The 23,044-nt window shown below is 52.2% G+C and overlaps 1 protein-coding gene across 4 annotated transcripts in view; it reads right to left on the bottom strand.

The window, feature by feature from the left end:
• The window catches only part of LPIN1 (lipin 1), a 112,347-nt gene that overhangs the window by 33,273 nt on the left and 56,030 nt on the right, over positions 1-23,044 (bottom strand). For 3 of the 4 annotated variants that reach the window (XM_066386101.1, XM_066386099.1, XM_066386100.1), the window contains 9 exons: positions 15,890-16,090; positions 14,760-14,855; positions 12,625-12,929; positions 10,082-10,204; positions 8,514-8,618; positions 4,114-4,243; positions 2,632-2,935; positions 1,538-1,631; positions 684-871 (listed from right to left, as the gene is read on the bottom strand). In XM_066386101.1, coding sequence (XP_066242198.1) covers positions 684-871; positions 1,538-1,631; positions 2,632-2,935; positions 4,114-4,243; positions 8,514-8,618; positions 10,082-10,204; positions 12,625-12,929; positions 14,760-14,855; positions 15,890-16,090 — 1,546 coding nt within the window. The remainder of the gene's footprint in view (positions 1-683; positions 872-1,537; positions 1,632-2,631; positions 2,936-4,113; positions 4,244-8,513; positions 8,619-10,081; positions 10,205-12,624; positions 12,930-14,759; positions 14,856-15,889; positions 16,091-23,044) is intronic. The other variant, XM_066386098.1, reaches the window with a different exon arrangement.

Genomic DNA, 23,044 nt, shown 5'->3' with positions numbered 1-23,044 from the left:
AAGGGGCCCCAGTCTGTGCGTGAGAAGCAATCCACAAAGCCGTGAAAGGACCTCAGAATGGGGGGGACGGGGTGTGGAAAAGCAACACCCAGGTCTCCTCAGGGACCTGGCAGTTGGAAATGGCTGCTCCACAGACTGGGGGTCTTGGGCCACCCCACCATGTAACCACCACGAGACACTGGAGATCACCTTATGAATATGACAGATGCTATGAGTTCACTCACCCCTGAGCCAAGCCTAAGAACACTCTTCAGACCCGGCTGGGATGAGTCCCTGGGCTTGCTCAGAGGTCCCTCCCTCCTCCGGGACCCACAGGATTTCTGCACACACACACACACACACACACACACACCCAGTGCACTAAGCTGTCACGACACTGCCGCTCCCACCAGCTGTGGCCCCCACGCCTCTGCAGGACTGGCACGGGGCCAGGAGACACACAACACACCGACAGTGAGTGACCCCAACGGCCTTGCTGTTGCCTGAAGTCCGGTGTGACCAGAACCCCCAGGTCAGCCAAGTGCAAGCCAGCAGCTCGGGAGTTACCTGGGCTGTCTCCATCCCAGACCAGTGAAAGCAGCTTGGGACATGAAGCCCAGAGCCCGAAGCTTCTGGACGTTCTGACCAGCTGCCACAAGGGGGCACTCTCGGCTAGAAGACAGCTCACAGGCCCAGGGCAGTACCTTTGGTTATCTCCCTGTTGTCCCCGAGGCCACCGCAGAGGGAGATGGCGATAGATGGCAGGTCCCTAAGGCCGTCCGAGGTGCTCTCCACACCACTGTCAGCGCCAGAGCTGCCCACCGACTGCGGGGACTGGTTGGCTGACCGGGCCCCATTGTCAGCATGTTTGGGGAGCCCAGAGGGGTCTCCGCTGGAAGGAGGAAGAGGGGAAGCTGTCCTGAGGATGTGACATCTCAGACCTCAGATGACTCGCAATCTGCTGCCCCTCAGACTAATAAGTGACTTCATCCCAGGAAAGGCTCTTCATTAAAGCACCATGACAAAGACACGTTAAACGGGTGTCCTTAGGAGAGAACACAGTAATTTCTGGCCCACACACCTCGTAGCCCCTCCGGAGCCAGGTGAAGGGACAAAGACAGAACCACCCTCCCCAGAGGCCAGGGTCCATGCTTCTGCCTGTGAGGAGCAAGCTTCCCCGCAGATCACGGGGAACTAGAGATGGGCCCTGGGCCACGAGGGACCCTCTCCTGGGGAGAGAGGGGGCCACACAGATGCCCACTTTTTGCCGCTGATTTGGGTTGCGAGCCCCTGGCCACTGCAGCATAATCCAGTGTCACCGGGGGCCAGCCTCAGGCCTGTGCCCCGTTCAGAAGACAGAACGCTGGCCGCATAGAGACTCACACATACACTCCCGTCTATGGAGAGCATCCACTATTTCTACTGGTCGCTTTGTTCCGTAAACTGGGAGCCTCCCACTGCCTTTTCCCACCTTCCGATCTCATAGAAGGAAAGGGTGAGCTTCCACCTCACTGTTCAGATTACAGAAAATGACACGAGGAATAAAGAGAAATTTTACTTTTTCGGAAAATACAGGGCAGCCACTTCGGGATCCATATCTGTGAGGTCATCCAGGTAGACGCCGTCGGCGCCAAGGTGTCTGCTTCGTTTGTCTGCAAGGGTAAAGGGCCGAGTCAGCACGGCTCCTCCGGAAACAGCCCCCGGACGTCTGAGGGTCTCCGGACAGCACACGAAAGCACAGTGCGCACATGCGCGCACGTGTCCATGCTGGCCCCAAGACCACGGTCAGAGGTCAGTATCTCAGCATTGATGCAAGGGCGGGCGCCCAGGTCTGCACACGGCACCATCACTGCCGACCACGTGGCCTTGACCAAGTTACATAACCGCTGAGCCTCAGGCCCCATCTGTGCAGAGCAACCACTACATTGAAGTGACTACCATTATTATTATTATTATCATCATCATTATTATTACCAAACAATAAAACTTTCACCGAACACTTCCTTAACAACATGGTGGAGCACAGCACCCTAAATGGCGCATTGACCACAGACTTCCTGCTCACTTCGGGCAGAGAATTATGTCACCACCAGTTCATGCAAAATGAGCTGTGTGCAGTCACACAGCTGAGTGGCTCCCAGATTAGGTCAGACAGCATCATGCTGACAGCGGCCAGGTGTGCGTTCCACGAGGGTTTCTGAGCTGGAGCACCTACTGTGTGCCCAGTGCTATGAAAGCAGCAAGGAAACAGAGGGAAGCCAGACCAGGAGTGTAGAGCTCAGAGCACTTAGGTTCTGGCAGGGAACGGCACAAAGCAAATGAACGACCGCCTGAAATGTGGTTAGCAGAAATCAAACAGGGTGTGCACTAGAGAGAAACCAGGCACGAGGGGAGGGGGCCCGAGGAGCCGAATGGCCCAGAGGGTGCCAAAAAGGGCTTAATCCCTCTGGGCCCCAGCATCCTGAACTGTAAATGAGCAGGTCTCTCTCTACAGGACCCCAAGACCTCCTTTCAGTCTCATTTCCTGCGACTACATTCTCATAATTAACGTATTCAGCAGAAGGGCGCAGGTTGAACATGACAGACAGACTTGTTCTGTCACGCACAGAGCACCGTGTCTGCACGACGCCGGGAAGCTCCAGTCCATCGCACCTTTCCTCCTAGACGGCGAGTCCATCTTGCCCGCCGAGGTGGAGAGCACTTTGGGCTCCTCGGTGGCAGGCAGGGCGGGGGCCACGGCACCCAGGGTCTCGACGTCGTCCTCACTTACGAGCTGCACGTCTGTCTGACGGCTGCGCTGCTGGAACAGGGGCAGCATGGAAGGCGCCCCGGCCAGGGTCGGCGACTGGTCACTGAACACGTCGGGAGGTTCACTGTGAATGGCCTGAAAGTGCGTTTTCTCACAGAGTTTCCTGCTGCTCAGCGGGCTGGAGTCTTTCATCTTGTGTGGAGAGGACTGGACCCGAGGGGTGGGGCGAGACAGAGAGAGGGAGGAATCAGAGCACAGACAGACAGAAAGACCAAGTTCACCAAAGACCCCCCATTAGCCCATTCAGGACCGGCCGCACTGTCCACACTTCGCAGGAGACAGCCTCAGGAGTCACCTGGGGACCTCCATCCCCGCCAAAGCAAAGGAACTTTGCTATAAAACATCTAGGAGGAAGCGGGTGAGATCAGGAACCCAACTGCCCATCAGAGCAGGGGAAGTAGAGTCACACAGTGGGGGCTGCAGTGCTGGGAATGAGCAAGTTGTGACATGTAAAGTAGAACATGATGCAAAACTAATCTCTGTCACTCAAGTCAAGATCATCTCCATCCCTATGGGGGGTCGGCTGGAGCAGCAGCTGCAGAGGTGGGGGCCCCTAGCGGTCCCACCTGCTTCTTGGTCTGAATGCGAGTCACAGGGTAACGTTCACAGAGGGAAAATTTACTGACCTATGCACTTACATAGGTGTGTGTATATTTCATCCCCAAAATGTGGGTGGACAAGTGAAGATTTGGAGGCTGGTTCACATTTAGTTACTGGGAAATTAGCATTTCTAATTCTATCTCCCCAAGGAGTGGGTGAATCTGAACAAAACCCGACATGCAATCTGTGCATCAGAAAGGGAGCGGGCGCTCAGTCCCATGTCCAGTGTCACGGTGCCCGGCTCAGAGGAGAGCGGCGCAGCGTGGCGGCCGGCCTGGGGTGGACACCGCTTCCGGAGGCGACCGGGCCGCGGTTCAGGCCATGGACCTGCGGGGATGGCAGGCTGGGTCCGTGCCGCAGCACAAATGCAGAGGCCAGAATCCTCCCCGAACACTCAATATGGCCTAGAGAGGGCGTTAGCCCGCCACTCCAGACTCAAGAGACCTCCTCTCCAAAGAGCTGCCTGCCTTGACTCTTCAGCGGGATGCCTGCAGCCTGCACTCCCTCACCCGCCCACTCACGACCCGTACCACAGACGCTCACTGGGGGTGCGGGACGCCATGGCACCTTCCAAGGGCCTTATGGTCATTTTAAAGGAGGCACGTAGCTTGAAATAAAATGATATAGTTCAAGGTTCTTAGAGCACAGTGGAATATGAAATCAACTCTCTCAGAAGGAAGCACTGCCCCTTCCTGGTGTGTGGCAGGGGCCGGTGGTACACTCACTTTGGCCGCCTGTGGCAGCTCTCCCCACAGCCAGAGCATCTCAGGGTTACTCTTCTGCGCCGCCCTGTCCGCGGGCTTACTGACCAACTCAGAATCACTCTTAGGCGTCGACGGTCGGGAGCCTGAAGGACTTAAGGAAACATAAATCCGTGATTAAAGTGGGAAGAGAAACCTTTTTTTTAATGTGTTTGGCCCAGAATTCTATGGTTCAGGAGCCCAGATAATGGCACTCAAGCCACCATCTCCTAATGACAGCAATTTTCAACCTTCTTCATCTCATGGCACACGTAAACTAATTACTAAAATTCTGTGGCACACATAAAATATTTTTTTTTTTTGTCCAAGCTGACAAAAAATAGGTGTAATTTTGATTTGTTCATACCAGACAATTATTGTTGTGTTGGCTGTTGTCATTCTTTTATTTGACAATCTAAGGGAAAAGAGGTTTGTGCCCTACTAAATAAATAGTCGGGTATTGCACATTTTAAATATTTTTGCAGCACACAGGTTGAAAATCGCTGCCTTGTGAACATGGCTTCGTAATCTGTCCCTTCTGTGGCTGCCAGCGGTCCAGAGAACAGCCATCCAGGTGGAAGGTAACCCAAGATTGGTAACCCTATCCCGACCTGCTACCAAATTCCAAAAAGAGATGAGAAGTAGCATTAAAAAGGGGAAATAGGGAAAGAGAGAGAGAGAAAGACAAAGAGAGACAGAAAAAGAGAGCTCATCTTCACAAGCAGCCACCCATCCTTACCTCGCCCTGTGCGCACCTCCCCTGCAGCCACCCACCCTTGCCTCACCCCGTGTGCACCTCCCCTGCAGCCACCCACCCTTGCCTCGCCCTGCACACCTCCCCTGCAGCCACCCACCCTTGCCTCGCCCTGTGCGCAACTCCCCTGCAGCCACCCATCCTTGCCTCGCCCCGTGAGTACCTCCCCTGCAGCCACCCACCCTTGCCTCGCCCTGTGCGCAACTCCCCTGCAGCCACCCATCCTTGCCTCGCCCTGCGCACCTCCCCTGCAGCCACCCACCCTTGCCTCGCCCTGCACACCTCCCCTGCAGCCATCCATCCTTGCCTCGCCCTGTGTGCACCTCCCCTGCAGCCACCCACCCTTGCCTCGCCCTGTGCGCAACTCCCCTGCAGCCACCCATCCTTGCCTCGCCCCGTGAGTACCTCCCCTGCAGCCACCCACCGTTACCTCGCCCTGCACACCTCCCCTGCAGCCACCCACCGTTGCCTCGCCCCGTTCGCACCTCCCCTGCAGCCACCCACCCTTGCCTCGCCCTGTGCGCACCTCCCCTGCAGCCACCCATCCTTGCCTCGCCCCGTGAGTACCTCCCCTGCAGCCACCCACCGTTACCTCGCCCTGCACACCTCCCCTGCAGCCACCCACCGTTGCCTCGCCCCGTTCGCACCTCCCCTGCAGCCACCCACCGTTGCCTCGCCCCGTTCGCACCTCCCCTGCAGCCACCCACCCTTGCCTCGCCCTGTGCGCACCTCCCCTGCAGCCACCCACCCTTGCCTCGCCCTGCGCGCACCTCCCCTGCAGCCACCCACCCTTGCCTCGCCCTGCGCACCTCCCCTGCAGCCACCCATCCTTGCCTCGCCCTGCGCGCACCTCCCCTGCAGCCACCCATCCTTGCCTCACCCCGTGCGCACCTCCCCTGCAGCCACCCATCCTTGCCTCGCCCTGCGCACCTCCCCTGCAGCCACCCACCCTTGCCTCGCCCCGTGCGCACCTCCCCTGCAGCCACCCATCCTTGCCTCGCCCTGCGCGCACCTCCCCTGCAGCCACCCATCCTTGCCTCGCCCTGCACACCTCCCCTGCAGCCCCAATGTCCAGTCACGTCTTTCAATAGGTGCCGAAGGGCCGGCCATCTCCAACCTGCACCCACTCCAGTCTGTATTAAAGTACAGAATAGGACCCGCACCGACTTTGAAAACAGGGAAGTTGCATGGTGGGCCAACTTGACCATAAATGCCAGATGCTACAAGCTTGCTAATGTGACAGGAGCCTCCTGTTGGGGTGGGCACCACTCACCAGGAACACTTCACAGGCTTCTGCTCACTAAGGCTCCCTCTGTAACTACATATCACAATGCCTAATTCACAGGCCGGCTTCTACATGGTTGGGACTTGTGTTCTCATCTCTGTGTCTTCTCCGTTTTTACTCCTGAGACCCGAACAGTCTTAACTTCTGTTCAGCCAGGTCACCGGCCAAGAGCAATCAACTGATCTACAAAATTCTCACAGCATTCTAAACATAAAGATAGGGGAAAAATATCCCCCTTTTATTATTTCTTGTCCTTATTCTCCTGCAGTATGTCCTCTAGAGTTAAGTTGGCAGTTTTCAAATAAAGCGAGAAATAAAGCTGCCACAATTTTCCCTTGCACTGTCTTCCACAGACCTTAGCCTCTCAGGCCCCTCTCCCTGACGTGTGTGGTCCCTGTGTCCAGGTTAAATTCAGCCTTTCCGTCAGGACAAGGAGAGCTCATGGATGATTCATAACTTGCATCCAATCGGGACCCTTAATGGCTAAATGGATCCTGGATCGCATTATTCAAGCAAGGAGCCCATGAGCAGGAATGCTGGGACCTCCCCCTGTCTGAGAAGTAAAGTGGTGTGTCCCCTAGTTCTGTCATCATGCTTTCCTCCAAAGGGTCTCCAAAGGGACACTGCAGTGTCCTCAATGATACCTCAGTATTCGGTATCAGTGAAACGTGAACAGGGAGTATCGTGGCCTCCAGGAGGGGTCTTTGTACCTACCCCTGTAACCTGGGTCCCCTCCTCCTCCAGGGTCATCACAGGAGATGACCCTCCCCTCATCAGAGCTGCACCCAAACCTCAGACCGCTTGTTTAAAAACCTCCCACCATTACACTCATCACACCAGCCATAACTTGCTACAAATTCTGTAACATGAATGGCCTCCCCCACTGTCAGTAAATGAAGTAAAGCCTTTTAGTCTGAGCTTGCTCTAAAGTGGGAGGCGGGGAGGAGGGTCCAGCAAACTTTCTCTGTAAAATTACGGCCGGAATGCAAACATTTCAGGCTTTACGGGCTATACCCTCTTTGTCGCAGCAACTCAGTTCTGCCGCCATGGCGCAAAAGCATCCATGGACAGGATGCAGAGGAACTGGCGATCCCCGCCAGCCTTTCAGGAGGCCGACAGCACCCGGTTTTGCCCACGGGCTGCGTGCAGTCTGCCGGGCTCTGCACTAGGAGAATGCAAGGGCTGAGTGCCCCGGGACCATCCACATTCTGACCCAGCCCCAGCAGACAGAGCCCTTTCAGACCACAGCGGCCCTTCTCGCCAGCACCTGTACACAGCACCCGAGCGCTCCAACTGCTTGCTGCGGGCACTCCGACCGACTCACGGTGAACTGGGGCAAAGACTCCCGATGCTGGATGTGACTTATGAGAAAGACAATTCCAAAGTTTTCCACGATCAAGTATTAGTCCTCGAAGCCAGGGCCGCTCCAAAAAGTAAGCTGACAAGGTCATGGACTGATTTCCTTAACAAAGGCATCTATCAGCCAGACAGCGGTTTTCAGTATTTCTGCTGGTTCCCAATTAGGCAAACCAGTTATAACCGCTCACAAGTCAGCTTACCGCATTTTAAAATGGCCTTTCTTCTGTACATGTCACCTCTGAAAGAAGCACACCCTGAGATTTGGTTCTTCAATCAAAAAGACAAACAGTTTCCCATCTAGAAATTAATCAGAGCTTCATTTGCTAAGGTTTTAAAGCAAGCCCCGCAAGTCCACAGAGAAAGACTGGCAGTCGGAGTGTGGGCAACCGGAGGGGAGAAGGCAGAAATCTGAGACCACGGCACCAAATGAGAAGACACACCTACGACCCTGAACCTCAGGTCTATCCTACCCTAGCCTCCAAAACTCTATTCTAGAAATGCTATAAAAACACCAAATTCCATTATTCAGAAAGCCTAGTAAGCTATGTGAATATTTACAATCACTTCTATCACATTAAAATGATGTCTTTAAAAAAAATCTTGTAAACTTGATGAACAACCCTAGACACAAACAAAAGATCATATTCCCAATTTTTATTTCACTATTCTATTTTCAAAGCCCTCCACAGAATTAGAAAGAACTATATGCTCAACCATAATTCCCAGACAGTCAAATGCAGGATATGAAAAGGAATCCAGCAATCTACCAATGCTTAAAATGAGGCAAAAATAAGAATCCATATGCATTTTCATCGTAAGTAATTTGGTTAGTTAGTAAGACAGATTTGTAAAAGTTAGATCAAATCTTCTGCTTCGTAGAATGTATATGCATTTTCTGCATAAGTAATTTTGGTTAATGGTGAAACAGACTTGTGTTAGATGAACGTGTCGTTACTGAAAACACCCAGGGGGGGAAGTGGCCACTACCTTTCCGGAGCGTGGAGGGACGACTGTGGAGGGCAAGAACTAGAAAGCCCTCCCTCGGCTGTGCCTGCCAGCTGGTGGGGGGTCCTGGTGCAGTCTATCGGGCTACTGCATGCCACGTGATCCACATTAAGAGGGAAAAAAAGGGTCACAGGTCAATTAAATGGAATGAAATTTCATATAAGTCAGAGGACCACTCTCAGTGATCACACAGCGACTTCAAAGACTTAGCATTAAAATATTTTCAAAAACCGACTACTCAAAATAATTATTACTGGGTCAAATGACATGTATCCTCAAAGTTAATTTCATCAGTTTCTTTTTACTTTTCAAAGATAGCTACCAGAAAATTCTAATTTACAGACATATGTTAGCATGACGTTTCCGGTGGACAGGGCTGGTCTTCAGACAGACAGACCTCAAAGGGGGCTTTGCGGGCCCCACACCCATCCTGGTTCCCTGGCTGACCAGTAGTCATTGTCACAGTCCTGGCTGGAAACCAGGCATGTGACCTGTCCAAGTCCACTCAGTGTGCCATATCGTTAAGGAGGTCACTCTGGTCGAAGTGGGCCGAGACTGGCACTGGCCAGAGATGGGCTGTGGGCAGGAAGCCAGACCAGCATGTGCCAGCGCTCATGGGAGCTCCTGCCATCCATGTGAAACCAGAGCTATATCCGACACCCTGAGAATAAGAGTGACCCAAGGACGCCATTCACTGTCGCTCACATTACCATTTCTCAACCACTCTCTCGCCACCTCCACACCTCAACATTCTTTCCCCAACAGCCCTCCCTCTACCATGACACTTGAATGCCATGGACAGACTGAGTGTTTGTTTACATGTGCTGGCTCAGTTAAGGCCACAGACCAGCATAATAGCCAAGATTATTTTTGCCACCCAAGAATCAGTTTTCGTCCAGAAGGGGTGCTATCATTCCCACTGAGAATGCGTGACTTAGATCGGCCCCTCCCCTGTTCTAGAAACTACCCAGCAGAGCTCACACATGCTCACAGGTTCCACTGGTTAAGTCTCAGGAATCTCAGCCTGGCGATCAGCACAGGGCAGCTCTGGCTCTCCGGTCTACACCCGAGGTCAAGGCCAACTTGGGAGTTCATTTCAGGGAAATAAATACCCTTGAATTCAGCAGAACGGATTAAACTCAGGGAGGAGCCACCATTCTAACAGCCCCAATGACCTCAGTGGCCCCTGAAGCAACCTCAAAGTTGGAATCTCACTTTAGAGATAAGAATCAGAAAGGTGGTTGCCTCCTTGGCAATTAGCTTAATGAAACGAAATGTAACAAGCAGTTCTCTTTTCTGAGTTACCTCGAGGAGCTCAGAGCTCCCTCTGCAGCTCAGCTCTGACATTAGCCGTTGATGACCTGCTCATGGTGTTTCTAATCCTCTTCTGCACCTCCTACTCCAAACTAACTTCATTTTTTACTTATGTTTCTATTCTATTACACATGCTTCCTAGAACTGCCTTCAGAGCCTCCAGACCAGGACAGCTGAACACACACACACACACACACACACACACACACACACACACACACACACCAGCTGCTCACCTGGTGTTAGGCGACCACTCTCGATCAGAGTTAGGGTAGGATGCTGACTGAGGATAAGTCACGACCAGAGAAAGGTCCTCCTTAGGGTCGTCTTCTTGGAATGGAGGTGTATCATTAGGAGTCCTGGTTAAAAAAAAAAAAAAGTCAAAGACTTCCAAGGACAGATTGGTAACAAAGGCAAGTTTCCATTTTCTCATGATGAGAGCCACTCAGCTGTAGTCCAGGCAGCAGAGTGGAAAAGCTGAGATACAGACACATACAAATGTGCCTTGTGTAAGCCTGCTTTGGCTGAACTATAAACATAATGTTACTTTGTTCAAGTATTGGGACATGTACACACACACACACACACACACACACACACACACACACACGACCACGCTGCCTGCTGTTTATACCCTAATACCTTACCCGGTCAACTTTCTTTCTTTTTTGAATTTTATTTAGAAAATTCAATTTAATGGGGTGACATTGATCAATAAGAATCCATAGCCCTGGCCGGTTGGCTCAGCGGTAGAGCGTCGGCCTAGCGTGCAGAGGACCCGGGTTCGATTCCCGGCCAGGGCACACAGGAGAAGCGCCCATTTGCTTCTCCACCCCTCCGCCGGGCTTTCCTCTCTGTCTCTCTCTTCCCCTCCCGCAGCCAAGGCTCCATTGGAGCAAAGATGGCCCGGGCGCTGGGGATGGCTCTGTGGCCTCCGCCTCAGGCGCTAGAGTGGCTCTGGTCGCAATATGGCGACGCCCAGGATGGGCAGAGCATCGCCCCCTGGTGAGCGTGCCGGGTGGATCCCGGTCAGGCGCATGCGGGAGTCTGTCTGACTGTCTCTCCCTGTTTCCAGCTTCAGAAAAAAAATGGAAAAAAAAAAAAAAAAAAAAGAATCCATAGGTTGGCCCTGGCTGGTTGGCTCAGCGGTAGAGCGTCGGCCTGGCGTGCAGGGGACCCAGGTTCGATTCCCGGCCAGGGCACATAGGAGAAACGCCCATTTGCTTCTCCACCCCCCCCCTCCTTCCTCTCTGTCTCTCTCTTCCCCTCCTGCAGCCAAAGCTCCATTGGAACAAAGATGGCCCGGGCGCTGGGGATGGCTCCTTGGCCTCTGCCCCAGGCGCTAGAGTGGCTCTGGTCGCGGCAGAGCGACGCCCCGGAGGGGCAGAGCATCGCCCCCTGGTGGGCAGAGCGTCGCCCCTGGTGGGCAGAGCGTCGCCCCTGGTGGGCATGCCGGGTGGATCCCGGTTGGGCGCATGCGGGAGTCCGTCTGACTGTCTCTCCCCATTTCAAGCTTCAGAAAAATACAAAAAAAAAAAAAAAAGAATCCATAGGTTTCAGGTGAACATTTCTATGGCATTTGAACTGTGGATTACATTATAGACCCATCGCCCAATGTCCAATCATTTTCTGTCACCGTATATTTGTCCCTCTTTACTTCTTCCCCCCCCCCCCCCCCAGTCACCTTTCAAATGTCATCTCACAGAAGCCTGAGAGGCAGATCGGGCCTCACACTGGACCCCGGGTTATAAAGCTCTTGCCACGCACAGTGGGGGAAGGGGTGAGGACCGCTGAATAACTACGTAAATGACCACACACAGCGTTTTTTGAGCAGTATAAATAAATGATATAGTCTGAGCGTGTCTTATCATTACAAAATGATTGCAAATCTACCGCGATGCAGATGAAACACTCCGCCATTGCACTGGGGCAAAGGCCACCTGTCTGTGTTTCTGACGTGACCTGAAACACTATCTCTCACAAAGTTCTGCAAGTCAAACCCCAAGCACCAATGTCTGCACCGACAGCCAACGGAGGCCGTGCTTAGGAGGAGCATCACCGCTGACTGGCCTTTATTTTCGGGGGGGGGGGGTAAATATTCCCTTCTGAACAATGAGGCAGGAAGAAATTTATGATGTTTCTTATCCCTTCTTTATGTTCACAAGGTACAAAAACAACCATCAAAAATGTGCACTAAATTATGTAAAAATCCTGAAACATCAAATATGCCTTACAAATGTGTTTTGTCTTAAAAAGGGCATTTTTTCACCAAAATGATAATGAACAGAAACAGAATTTCACCATGCTGTTCAAAGCAAAGCAGAGTAAAACAGATGTCTGCTGAACCTCGGGCCTCATCAAACTGAAAAGATTACACGCAGAGGAAACTGGCCGTGATCTACACTGACTCGGAACCCTAAGCCTCTCCGGGATCGGCCCAGGCCACAAACCAGCCTAATGCCGTGTAGACAGGAAAATGAGGAGGTTCGGAAACGCCGGTTCCATGTATGGAGCACCAGTCTGCGCACTTCCTGTTGCTTGGTTCCGCTCTAGAATGCAGAAGTGAGTGGACCAGGAGGTCGAGCATGACCAGTCGTCTCTTAGCTAAAAGGGTCTATCAGACCTTCACTACATAAGGACTGGGTCTCCAGGCTTCCAAAATTCAGTCTAGAGTGCACTGACAGAAAAGAAGGAATCCGGGGGCGGGGGACGATGAGAATCGTCTGAGAAAAGCCCACCACCCAGTCCGACAGCAGCCCTGCCTGGGGCTGACGTCTACCTGCTGCTGTCCGGCGGGTCCGGCTCCTCGTCGGAGCTCATCTCTATGGGGAACATGTCCTCATCCTCCGACGTGTTGGTGTCATCCTCTCTCTTCAGGGTGTCCAGCTGGGACTTCCTCCTCCTCTTCCTTCTCTTCTTCACTGAGGAGACACTGGCCGCGGGCTCCCCCGGGGGCAGGGCGGGGGCGGGCGCGGGCTCCAAGCTCCTCATCCGATCCACGGAGCTCCTCTTCAGCTGGCACTCCATGCGCGAGGCTCCTTCCGACAGGATGGGGGAGGTGGCCAGGTGCATGGGGACCACTTCCTAACGGGCAGAAAACACATATTTTTTAAAGGAGTGTCGTGACTCTGGGCTGAAGGGCAGGCTAGTGCAGAGGCGTGCCAGCATTCCTCGGGAGGGCCAGGCGGGCCGCGTGAGCGCACGTCACAGTGGCTGGAGATGTGGCTGCCGAGTCTGACGGAAGACCGCTGAGGCAGCAGTTCATTCATTCAGTGCCGTTTGGTACTGAATCCCGCCTCTACACAACTATCACAAAGGGAGGTAATTATCAGTCACTTCAGGCCACCCAAATTCAGCTTTGTCTGAACTGTCTACAGTAAAGACGAAAAGCTAGGCTTTAAGTCATCGCATTACCCTGGGAACAAGACTCAGTTTTGTTTCTGTGTGTGTGTGTGTGTGTGTGTGTGTGTGTCTGTGTATTTTAATATGCACTGAATTAAGAAGTCAATAACTTTTAGAAGAACAGTCCCCCCTGTTGTGCCCCCAGTGCCCACCCATGCCCGAGAGCGTCCAGGTATGTGGACGGTGAGGAATTCGAGTGACCTTTTTCTTGAAAAAGAAAAGGAAAAAATACACAGCCTATCAATTTAATAGGTAGTTGATAATGATTTGCCAGTTTTTTTTAAAAGACTCTAAAAATCATTTTGTCAATGACTCCCTACTAGAGAAACCTGGTTAACAAGAAGGAAAGAGGACACATAAAAGAGCAGATAAACAGGAACATGCCGACAGTGGGAAGTGGCTTAGACACCAGCACACATGATACAAACACAAACCTACAACTGAGGGGCGCAGCTGTAGGCTAGAAGGAGGGGAGAGGGCGCAGGGGGTGGAAGAGGCCAGAGGGAGCGGGGCGGGAGGGGCTGGAGGGAGCAGGGAGGCCGCCTTGCCAGCCTCTGGACTGCACCAAAGCAGAGGCACACGGAGTGTGGGCGCTGGGTCCGCAGCAGAGGGCGTCCTGCGGCACCCTGCTGAGGACGGGTACCGCACAGGCGCCCGGTCTCCAGCAGCCCCTCAGGGAAAATGTGTCCACATGAAAACTCGTACACGAACACTCAAGGCAGCATGCCTCACAAGAGCCCACAGGTGGAACCACCCAGGTGTCCATCAGCACACGAAGGGGGAAACACAAGGTGGTCCCTGGATGGAATGGGTACCGGTTGCCACACAAGGGAATGAAACACTGACACATTCTAGAACACGGGCGACCTTGAAAGGGGTATGGTGGGAGAAAGAAGGCGGCATAAAGGACCACACCTTATATGCTCCCACTCATACAGAGGCTCAGAGGGGGAAAGTCTGCTGAGACAGAAAGTGGGTCAGTGGTTGCTTAGGGCAAAGGGAGGTGGGGGGAGGCTGGGTGGGGGGGTTAACAGCTGCACACATCTGTGAAAACACTAAAAAACATTGACTGGTGTACACTTGAAAAGGATTCACTGTAGGGTACGAGAATGATCTCAACAACACTGAGGAGTTTTAAAATAATAAAAATAAAAGCCATCTGGTTACTCATTAGCACAAAAATTCAAACACTCAGCCATCTGAGATTTGACACTAGCATAATTTTTATGCTTTGGACCAGAGTTCAGGCCAAGGCGGTTCGAGTCCTGTCTCCCTGGGGGGCAGTGAGCAAACGGAAGCAGCTAGGACTGCGGAGGCCCATGTGGACCTAGTGCACACAGCCTGCCTGCTCACATCCCCCGCACAGACAAACATCTGCCCTCCCTGTCACCGTTCACCGCTGTCGCAGCCAGGCCTCAGGCCATTCTTCACCCACACTTCCGCTGCTCCCTGGAAAAGCACTGCTCAGAGTTCGAGGCTGGGAAGTAACCCTAACCGCCCAGCCTGCCTTACCTGATCATTATCAGTCTCTTGAACAAAAAAAGCTTCTCCATTATCTCCCAATTTCATGTGCAAATCCACAGATTCCCCGTTGATTTCTATGTCAACCTTGAAAGAAAAAAAAAACAAAAACACACGTCTCTACCACAGGAAGCGACCATCATAGGGATGGCCACGGCTCCACATACACACAGACCCAAGTCGCACATGTGCCACAAATATCTCACACCTCCAACTCTCAACTGGTCAGTCTGTTCCTGCCCCATCAGGAAATGGAGCCTACCCCCTGCCCCACACCACCGTCACCCTGAGCCCGGAAGGCCTATGATTGACCTCAACAAGCAGAACACAGGTGACACTAAGGGACTAAGAGAGGCTAGGTCAGAAAAAAATGCAGCATCCGCTGAGCTCTCGCCCTCTCCGGAGACGCTTGCCCTTGTGGCCAGCCACCATGTGGTGAGGACGCCCAGGCCACATGGAGAAACCAACAGCTTCCTGAGAAGTCAGCCAAGAGCCACCTGCCATGTGAGTGAGCACGTCTTCAGAGGGCTCCAGCTCCCAGCCCTGAGTCTTCCAGCTGAGGCCCCGGGTGCACAGTGAGAGCAGAGACAGACCGTCCTGCTGCACCTGGTCTGAACTCCTGACCACAGAGCCCAAGAGCTTAATAACCATTAGTTTATGCCACTAAATTTTGTAGTTTACACAGCCATAGTAACCAGAACAATTTGAAGTAATTGCCAATTTGGTGAACAACCTTTCCCAACAGAGAGCTAAAAATCTGGGTCTAGGCCCTGGCTGGGGGCCCATGCACAGAGCATTGTCCCAGAATGCCAAGGTTGTGGGTTCGATCGCTAGTCAGGGCACACATGAGAAGGAGCCAGTGAGTGTACAACTAAATGGAACTGAGCAGAACAATGAGCTGATGCCTCTTTCTCTCTCTCTCTTTCTCTTTCTCTCTCCCTTCCTCCCCCCCTCCCCCGCCCCACTCTTTGCCCTTTTCTCTCTGCCTCTCAAATCAATGGAAAAAAAATATTTTTTTATCTGGGTCCACAACAAGCTCTGGATAGGTGAAGCCACGGCAATACGGTGATTTTCTCGAAGGAGAGAGCCCATGTCTGGGTCACCGGGGCCAGCGCTCTCACCACTTTCTCACGGGAGCGCAGGACCCCCATCTTCCCGAAGCGGACGTGGAATGGGGAGCACTGCAGGCTCCCATTGGGTTGGCGGACGACAATGATGTCGATACATCCAGACAAGGTGGCAGGATTCAACCCCTTGTACAGCTCCTTCACGGTGACGAACACCTGGCCCGCCAACTGCCCGACGTAGTTCATGGTTTGAGCCTAGAACACAGAGACACAAACGCACACAGACACACAGTTAATTCGGGAAGGCCATCTACCTAGAGCCCGTCAAAATGAACGTGTTTCCAAACATGGATGATGCACTCAATCTGACACCTGCCACATCATTTTGTTCCCTGGAACGGACTCAGGTCTTACGGACTAAAGCCTAAGACTCTTGAGGAAAGACTGTATTTGATACCTCTTACTAGACCCCCACGTGCCAAACAGAGTAGGCACTTAGTTAGTTGGGGAACAATGACTATGTTTACTTGAGAAGAAAGAAATGATTATTTTGACCAGTTCCAGCCTGGCCCTTGCCTGTCCATCTGACTCTCTCCCATGCTCCAGGGGACATCTGTGTGTGGCTTTGGTGCTTCTGTCCACTGACCCAATCCACTGCAAGGACACACAGGCTCAGGAGGAGAGAAAAGTAAAGTATCTACATGTCACTAAAATATATGGCCATGTTGTCGTGCGTGTTCTTATCTTTTAAGACAGGGGTCGGGAACCTTTTTGGCTGAGAAAGCCATGAACGCCACATATTTTAAAATGTAATTCCATGAGATCCATACAACGACCCATGTATGTTACACATTATCCAATAAAAATTTGGTGTTGTCCCGGAGGACAGCTGTGATTGGCTCCAGCCATCCGCAACCATGAACATGAGCAGTAGAAAATGAATGGATTGTAATACATGAGAATGTTTTATATTTTTAATGTTATTATTATTTTTTTATTAAAGATTTGTCTGCGAGCCGGATGCAGCCATCAAAAGAGCCACATCTGGCTCGCGAGCCATAGGTTCCCGACCCCTGATTTAAGAAAACACTAAGGGAGTTAGGACCAAGGACAGCAGAGAGAACGTCTCAGAGGCCTGCCACCAGGGCTTTCGGGTAAGAACGCTGACGAGGGCCCTGCAGGAGGGAAGGTGTGTGTACAGACGCAAACACGAGCTGTCTCTGCAGCGGAGGACAGAGCTGGGACCACGCCAGGAGATTTGGACATTGAGACGCAGCAAGGTGAAGCCACAGGAGATTTGGGAACAATACAATGGCAATTCAGACCACAATTTAGGAAAAGCACCATGGTGAAAATGCAGAGAAGACTGACAAGAAAAGACACAGAAGGCAGGGAAACCAACTGGTAGCTGTGTACGATGACACTGGCCTGTAAAGGTGAGTGACTGAAGAAACGGAGGCCAAGGGACAACGCGAGAGACATCAGTGCAGAGCAGGCATCTGAGCTGGCCCTGTGCTCTGGTTCTGTACACCACCCCGGTGTTGACCCACAGCCACGAAACAACTCCTCCACACAGCCCCACGCCTGTCCCGTGGCAGTGCCCCGCCACCTGCCCCAATGGGACTCAGATACCTCAGCCCAGTCCAGGGCACTGCGGTCTCACCCTGCGGCCTGTCTCTGTGTCCTCACCCTCCTCACTCCACTTCACTGGGCTGCGCCACCCCCCCACCACCAGGAACGGGGCTGTGCGAACAGGTCCTTCCCTCATGAGCCCCTTCCCCATAGCTCTGGGGCCCGGCCAGACAAACCCTCTGCTCCCGTCTTCCCTGCACACGGAACATATCGGTGCCTTCGTGAGGCCTTGTGCGTCAGATACCACCCACGCAGGAAGGATCTGCCAGTGTGACTTCCAACCAGCAAATCCCAAACCTGGCCCTTCCTCCCAGCCCGTGGGCTTCAGCTCTCCGAGGCGCTGACCCACCTGGCGGCACATGGGACACACTGGCCCCATCCACCGCAGGTCGCTTGCACGGAGCCCAGCAGCCACCACAGTTCACGCACAGCTGTCCCTGACCCACCTTCAGGCACAGCCTGGCTCTGCGAACTTTCTCACTCTGCTTTGTCTATTTTGCCATGTGGTTCTCCTGTCATTCGGTGAAGCCAGACTCTCCTGCAGGCCAAGTATCAAGCTTTGTCCTTCCACGTTAAAAAAAAAAAAATACCTTTTGGAAGCTTTGCCCCAATCACTGTAACACAAGCACAAGTGACAGTAGCATCCTCGACTCACGAATGAGGACAGTGGGTCTATATCCAAACGCGGTGGGTCAGACGGCCTGCATGCACTGAGCAAAAAGAGCTTGGGTTCCGTTCTAACCTAGAACTGGCCGGAGAGCAAAAGCAGTGAACAAAAGCTACAAGAGAAAGAGTGCAAAGCCCTCACTGCTTATAATGACGCCCTGTGGATTGGTACTGCCTCCCCCCTCAGAGGAGGAATCGAGTAACACAGTCAGTAAGCACACAAGAGGTGCACACCACCCTGCTTCCCTTAGACAGGGTCACCATGTGTACATATGAAATCGCATGGTTTCTTAGCATGCTTGGCGGTGCAGGTTAACGAACTTCGTGGGAACAAGGGAGGGTGTGGGTGGAGCACAGAGCACATTCCTAGCAGCTACGGCTGATGCAATGCTGTGAGAATACTCCAGCTCCCAGGAGCTCACCCGCTATAAGGAAGTGACTCAGCGCTAAGCACGCAGCTCCCTGATCTTGTCAGCCATTGGCTTTGAGGAACACGCTGTAACACCCTATAGGCTGAACCTGTGTATATAAGCTAGTTTACTTCCTGAATAAAGTGGATCTGCGTCACTGAACCTGGTCCCCGGAGTCGGGTCTTTGAGTCTCCGTCGTCCTCACCCCTGGCAGGACTTGTCCACAGGAGGAGGGCAGGATTCTTCGTAACCCTGATACTTCTTACAGGAAACCACTCACGAAAGAAACCACCACCACGCTCAACCCGGACCGTGCTTACTGAGCGGCAAACCTCCGACATGACAGCACAATTTCTTCCATACACATGACCTCACGGTCATGGGGTCTGCACAGCAGCCCCACTGGTAGGAGTGCTGTCAGGGGAGAAAACCGAAGGGCAAACCAAGTGCCAGGAAGCAAATGCCCAGGATCACAGCCAGGCCAGCAGACCTAGCATCTGGGGCTCTGGGTCCTGAAAAAAAACCCTCCCCCACAGCTGCTCCCAATCATCCCCCTCATACGTGAGTTGTGCTCACCCCTGCATGACAGGGGACCCCTTCCCCAGCAGCGATGTCCTGAACCCACACCAGCACCACTGCGATGCCAACACAGCTCCTGAGAAGGCCCCGGGACCTGCCGGCCGACAGTTTTCCTTCACAGGAAAGGGCAAGCACATCACGGGTGGCGTTACCACATCCCCTCACCCTAGCTTCTCACCTGGGAAACGAGGGCTTTGGCCTGGGTGACCTGCAGGGTACAATTCCAGCCCCGGCCATCCGAAGATAAAGGCTGCACTCCTTAACTCTGAACGACTGACAGGGCATCTTAAATAATTTAAACCCAATGTCACTCTGTTCTCTTGCCCTCAAGAACAAAGCATCCCTCCCCCCTCGCCAAGGGGCTAATTCAAGGGTATCATGTAGAAGAATCTGAGAACTTTGAAGCTGGCAGGATCCTGACTGAGTTGTTGTTCTGACACCCCCGTTTTAAAGAAATAAGCCCAGAAATGAGAAGTGACTTAGGCAGACATCCCCCACGGCAGAGACAGACGGAGCCAGGACTCAGATTTCCTGATTTCCACTCTTGCAACCTTCCCTTTGTGCAGCCATGGGATTGGCCTACATCATTTTTCCTACCATAATAATCAGAAATTGCTTTGATATCTTTACCTCTCCCCTCCATTGCACAACTCATCTGCAAATCTTAAAATACGTCCATTTAGAAGCAGAAAATCTGTTCCGTAATTCTTAACAAATGACAGGGGCATGGTCCCACCTGGCAATATGCTCCTGAGCACTGAAAACTGTTTCAAAGGGAGAGTACAGTACTACCACCTCCCCTCTATTAGGATGGCTACTGTCTAAAAAGCAGAAGAAAAAAGCAAGCATTGGTGAGGATGCAGAGAAACTGGAACCCATGTGCACTGTTGACAGGAACGGGAAATGGTGTAGCCACTATGTAACCACAGTGTGTTGGTTCCTCAAAAAGTTAAAAACAGAGCTACCATAAGATCTAGCAATTCCACTTCTGGATATCTATCCAAAAGAATTGACAGCCAGGTCTCAAAGCAGTATCTGCACACCCATGTTCACATGGCAGCATTAGTCCCCTAGCCACAAGGTGGAAAGAACCCAAGGGTCTGCTGATGAAAGAATGGATACAATGTGGCATATATACACACAGTGGAATATTATTCAACCTAAGGAAGGAATGGATATAATGTGGTATATATACACACAGTGGAATATTATTCAATCTAAGGAAGGAATGGATATAATGTGGTATATATACACACAGTGAACTATTATTCAACCTAAGGAAGGAATGGATACAATGTGGTATATATACACACAGTGGAATATTATTCGACCTAAGGAAGGAAATTCTGGCACATGCTACAATATGGAAGGATCTTGAGGACATTACACTAAGTGACATGAGCCAGTCACAAAAGAACAAATGCTGTGTGATCTCACTTAGATGAGGAAGTTGGAGCAGACAAACTCACAGAAACAGAAAGTGGAACGGGGGTGACCAGGGCCGTGGGGAGGGGCAGGGGTGTTAGTGTGCAATGCACTCAAGGCTTCTTTCCGCAGATAAGAACGGTTCCGCAGCTGTGTGGTGGCGGGGAATGCGTCCATGTGAGGTACTTAATATGAAGCTACTGAACTGGACACCTAAAAATGGTTAGGATATTAAATTTTATGTTATATATATTGTACCACAAAGGAGGCACGGGGGGGGGGGGGGGACATCGGCTCTGCCGATGGGCCGAGGGGTGTGGCCCACTGGGGCACCCTGCTCTTCAGTATCAGCCCCTCTGCCAGGGTCTCCTCTAAATGACTGCTGCACAAGTATTTAAAGAGCACAGGGACAAACCAGCTGGGGCCAGTGCCAAGTGCCAAGGCTCCTGCTCCCTTTGACGTAAAAGGCTCCAGAAAGAAGCTAATTTGATTCACCTGAAGATAAGAAGCCAGGCGAGCGGACCCAGTAGACTCACCTCCCTAGACCACACCGTTATTCCCATGGCTGCCATTGTTCTCACTAAGACCCCTGACCAGCCACCAGGGCAGCATTTGTTCTGAAAAATCAAGTATCTAAAAGGCCTCAAGAGCAAACATAAGTACAACCTGGAAGGAACAAAACCGTTTCCAGGTGAGCAGCTCTGAGGTATCCTTTGCCCCACACCGAAATCACTTTAAATTGGTTGGTTTTCATCTCAGAATGTGGCAAGAAACAGCTGCCTTGCCTGACAGGGCTTCCTTTAGCTATTGAAACAGGGTTCCCCAACCCTGCTTCTAAAGCTTTCAAGGAGGGCGGAGCCAGAGCTCCTGACACCCACTGGCCAAACCGGGGTTCCCTAAGCTGTGCTGTGGACTTCCAGAGGAACACGGAGGTAAAGACACAAGTAAATAAATTTTCTTAAGGTGACGTTTTCTAGCTTAGCTTCTGGAATAGTAATAATTGTCTGAGGCTATCACCTCCCACTGGAATACCACTTTTCCAAATAAGTCTTCCCTAAATTTAAAACTACTACAGTACTGGCCTTGGCTGGTTGGCTCAAGTAGTAGAGTTTTGGCCCAGTCAGGGCACACAGGAGAAGCAACCAACTGCTTCCCCACCCCTCCCCTTCCCCTTACTTCCCCCCACCCACCCACCCCACCCCCCCCCCGCCCCGCCCCCAACCCACAGCCATGGCTCAATTGGTTTGAGCGCATTGGCCCCAGGCACTGAGGATGGCTCCACTGAGCCTCCACCTCAGGCACTAAAAATAGCTCAACTGTGATCATGGCCCTAGATGGGCAGCGCACTGGCCCCAGACAGGGGTTGTCAGGTGGATTCCAGTTGGGGCTCATGCAGGAGTCTGTCTCTCTCTCTCTCTCCCCTCCTCTCACGTGGAAAAAGAAGAAAAAAAACCACTACAGTAGCTACATTAGACCCAAATAAATAGCACACCAGGAACATAAAAAAATCCAAAGACGTATCTCTACCTGGCTTTCATTTACCACTTTAATAAGAAATCGCATGTTCAACTTGAAAAGAGTCAATTATTAAAACTAAATATGGGAATTTGAGTTATTTTAGGCTGAGCCCCCTAACAGTCAGTTCGGGAATCCATGGGTCCCACTCACTGATTACACAAGTAGCCAAAAGTGATGTCAATTCCCTTTCCAGTTCTCTCAGCTATACCGCTATGCGGGCAGGGCACATTATCTAGGAAAGAGCAGCTTCTCCATTTTAACACTGTAGGTTTGCTCCTGGGACATGAATCGGTGTGACACCCTCATGTGACCTGCCATCCCCTTCTCTGGGAAGGCTGCAGGACTGGGGGTGAGAAACCCCACCTTAGCCGAGGTCAATAATGAACGCAGACCCCTCTCAATAAACGCACCCCTCAGAATCACCAGCTTTGTTAAATCTTTCTCACCTCCACCTTTTGTTCTACGGTCTTCTCTTTGAGACTTATGTGGCCTTAAGACCAGACAATGCAAGAGCTTGGCAGTCCCTCCATCACTCACATCCCCTTCCTCACCTGCTGTCCAATGCCTCCTCAGCCCCCCGCCCAGCCCGTGACCTCGCCTACCATCCATCCCTCCAGTCCTGGGCAGTGGCTTGATAAATGAGGGCTGTCACCTGTCAGGTGGCTGCAGAGACCTCGCTCACCAAGCTGGTCGGCTCTCCTCAGGATGGGAGGAGGCAGGGACCCAGGAAATGTCTGGGGTCACACATGTCACATTTTTCTTCAACTATTTCCACACTCTTTGACTCAATCCTTCAACAATTGAAAGGAGTCTAACCTTTTTTTTTTTTGTCTGTTAAGCTAGGTACCTCTGGGAATGACTGAATTAAATCTATCTGGTCACTGTCTTCCAAAAGTGAAAGTGCTTTCTTGGTTTAAAACAGGCATTTTCAGCCTTCTTTATCTCAGGACACATATAAACTAACCACTCAAACTCTGCA

This window comes from Saccopteryx leptura, chromosome 5 (genome assembly GCF_036850995.1).
Source record: "Saccopteryx leptura isolate mSacLep1 chromosome 5, mSacLep1_pri_phased_curated, whole genome shotgun sequence".
NCBI lineage: Eukaryota > Metazoa > Chordata > Mammalia > Chiroptera > Emballonuridae > Saccopteryx > Saccopteryx leptura.
Note: the sequence above shows the minus strand (reverse complement) of the source record. Positions and strands in the feature narration are given on the sequence as shown.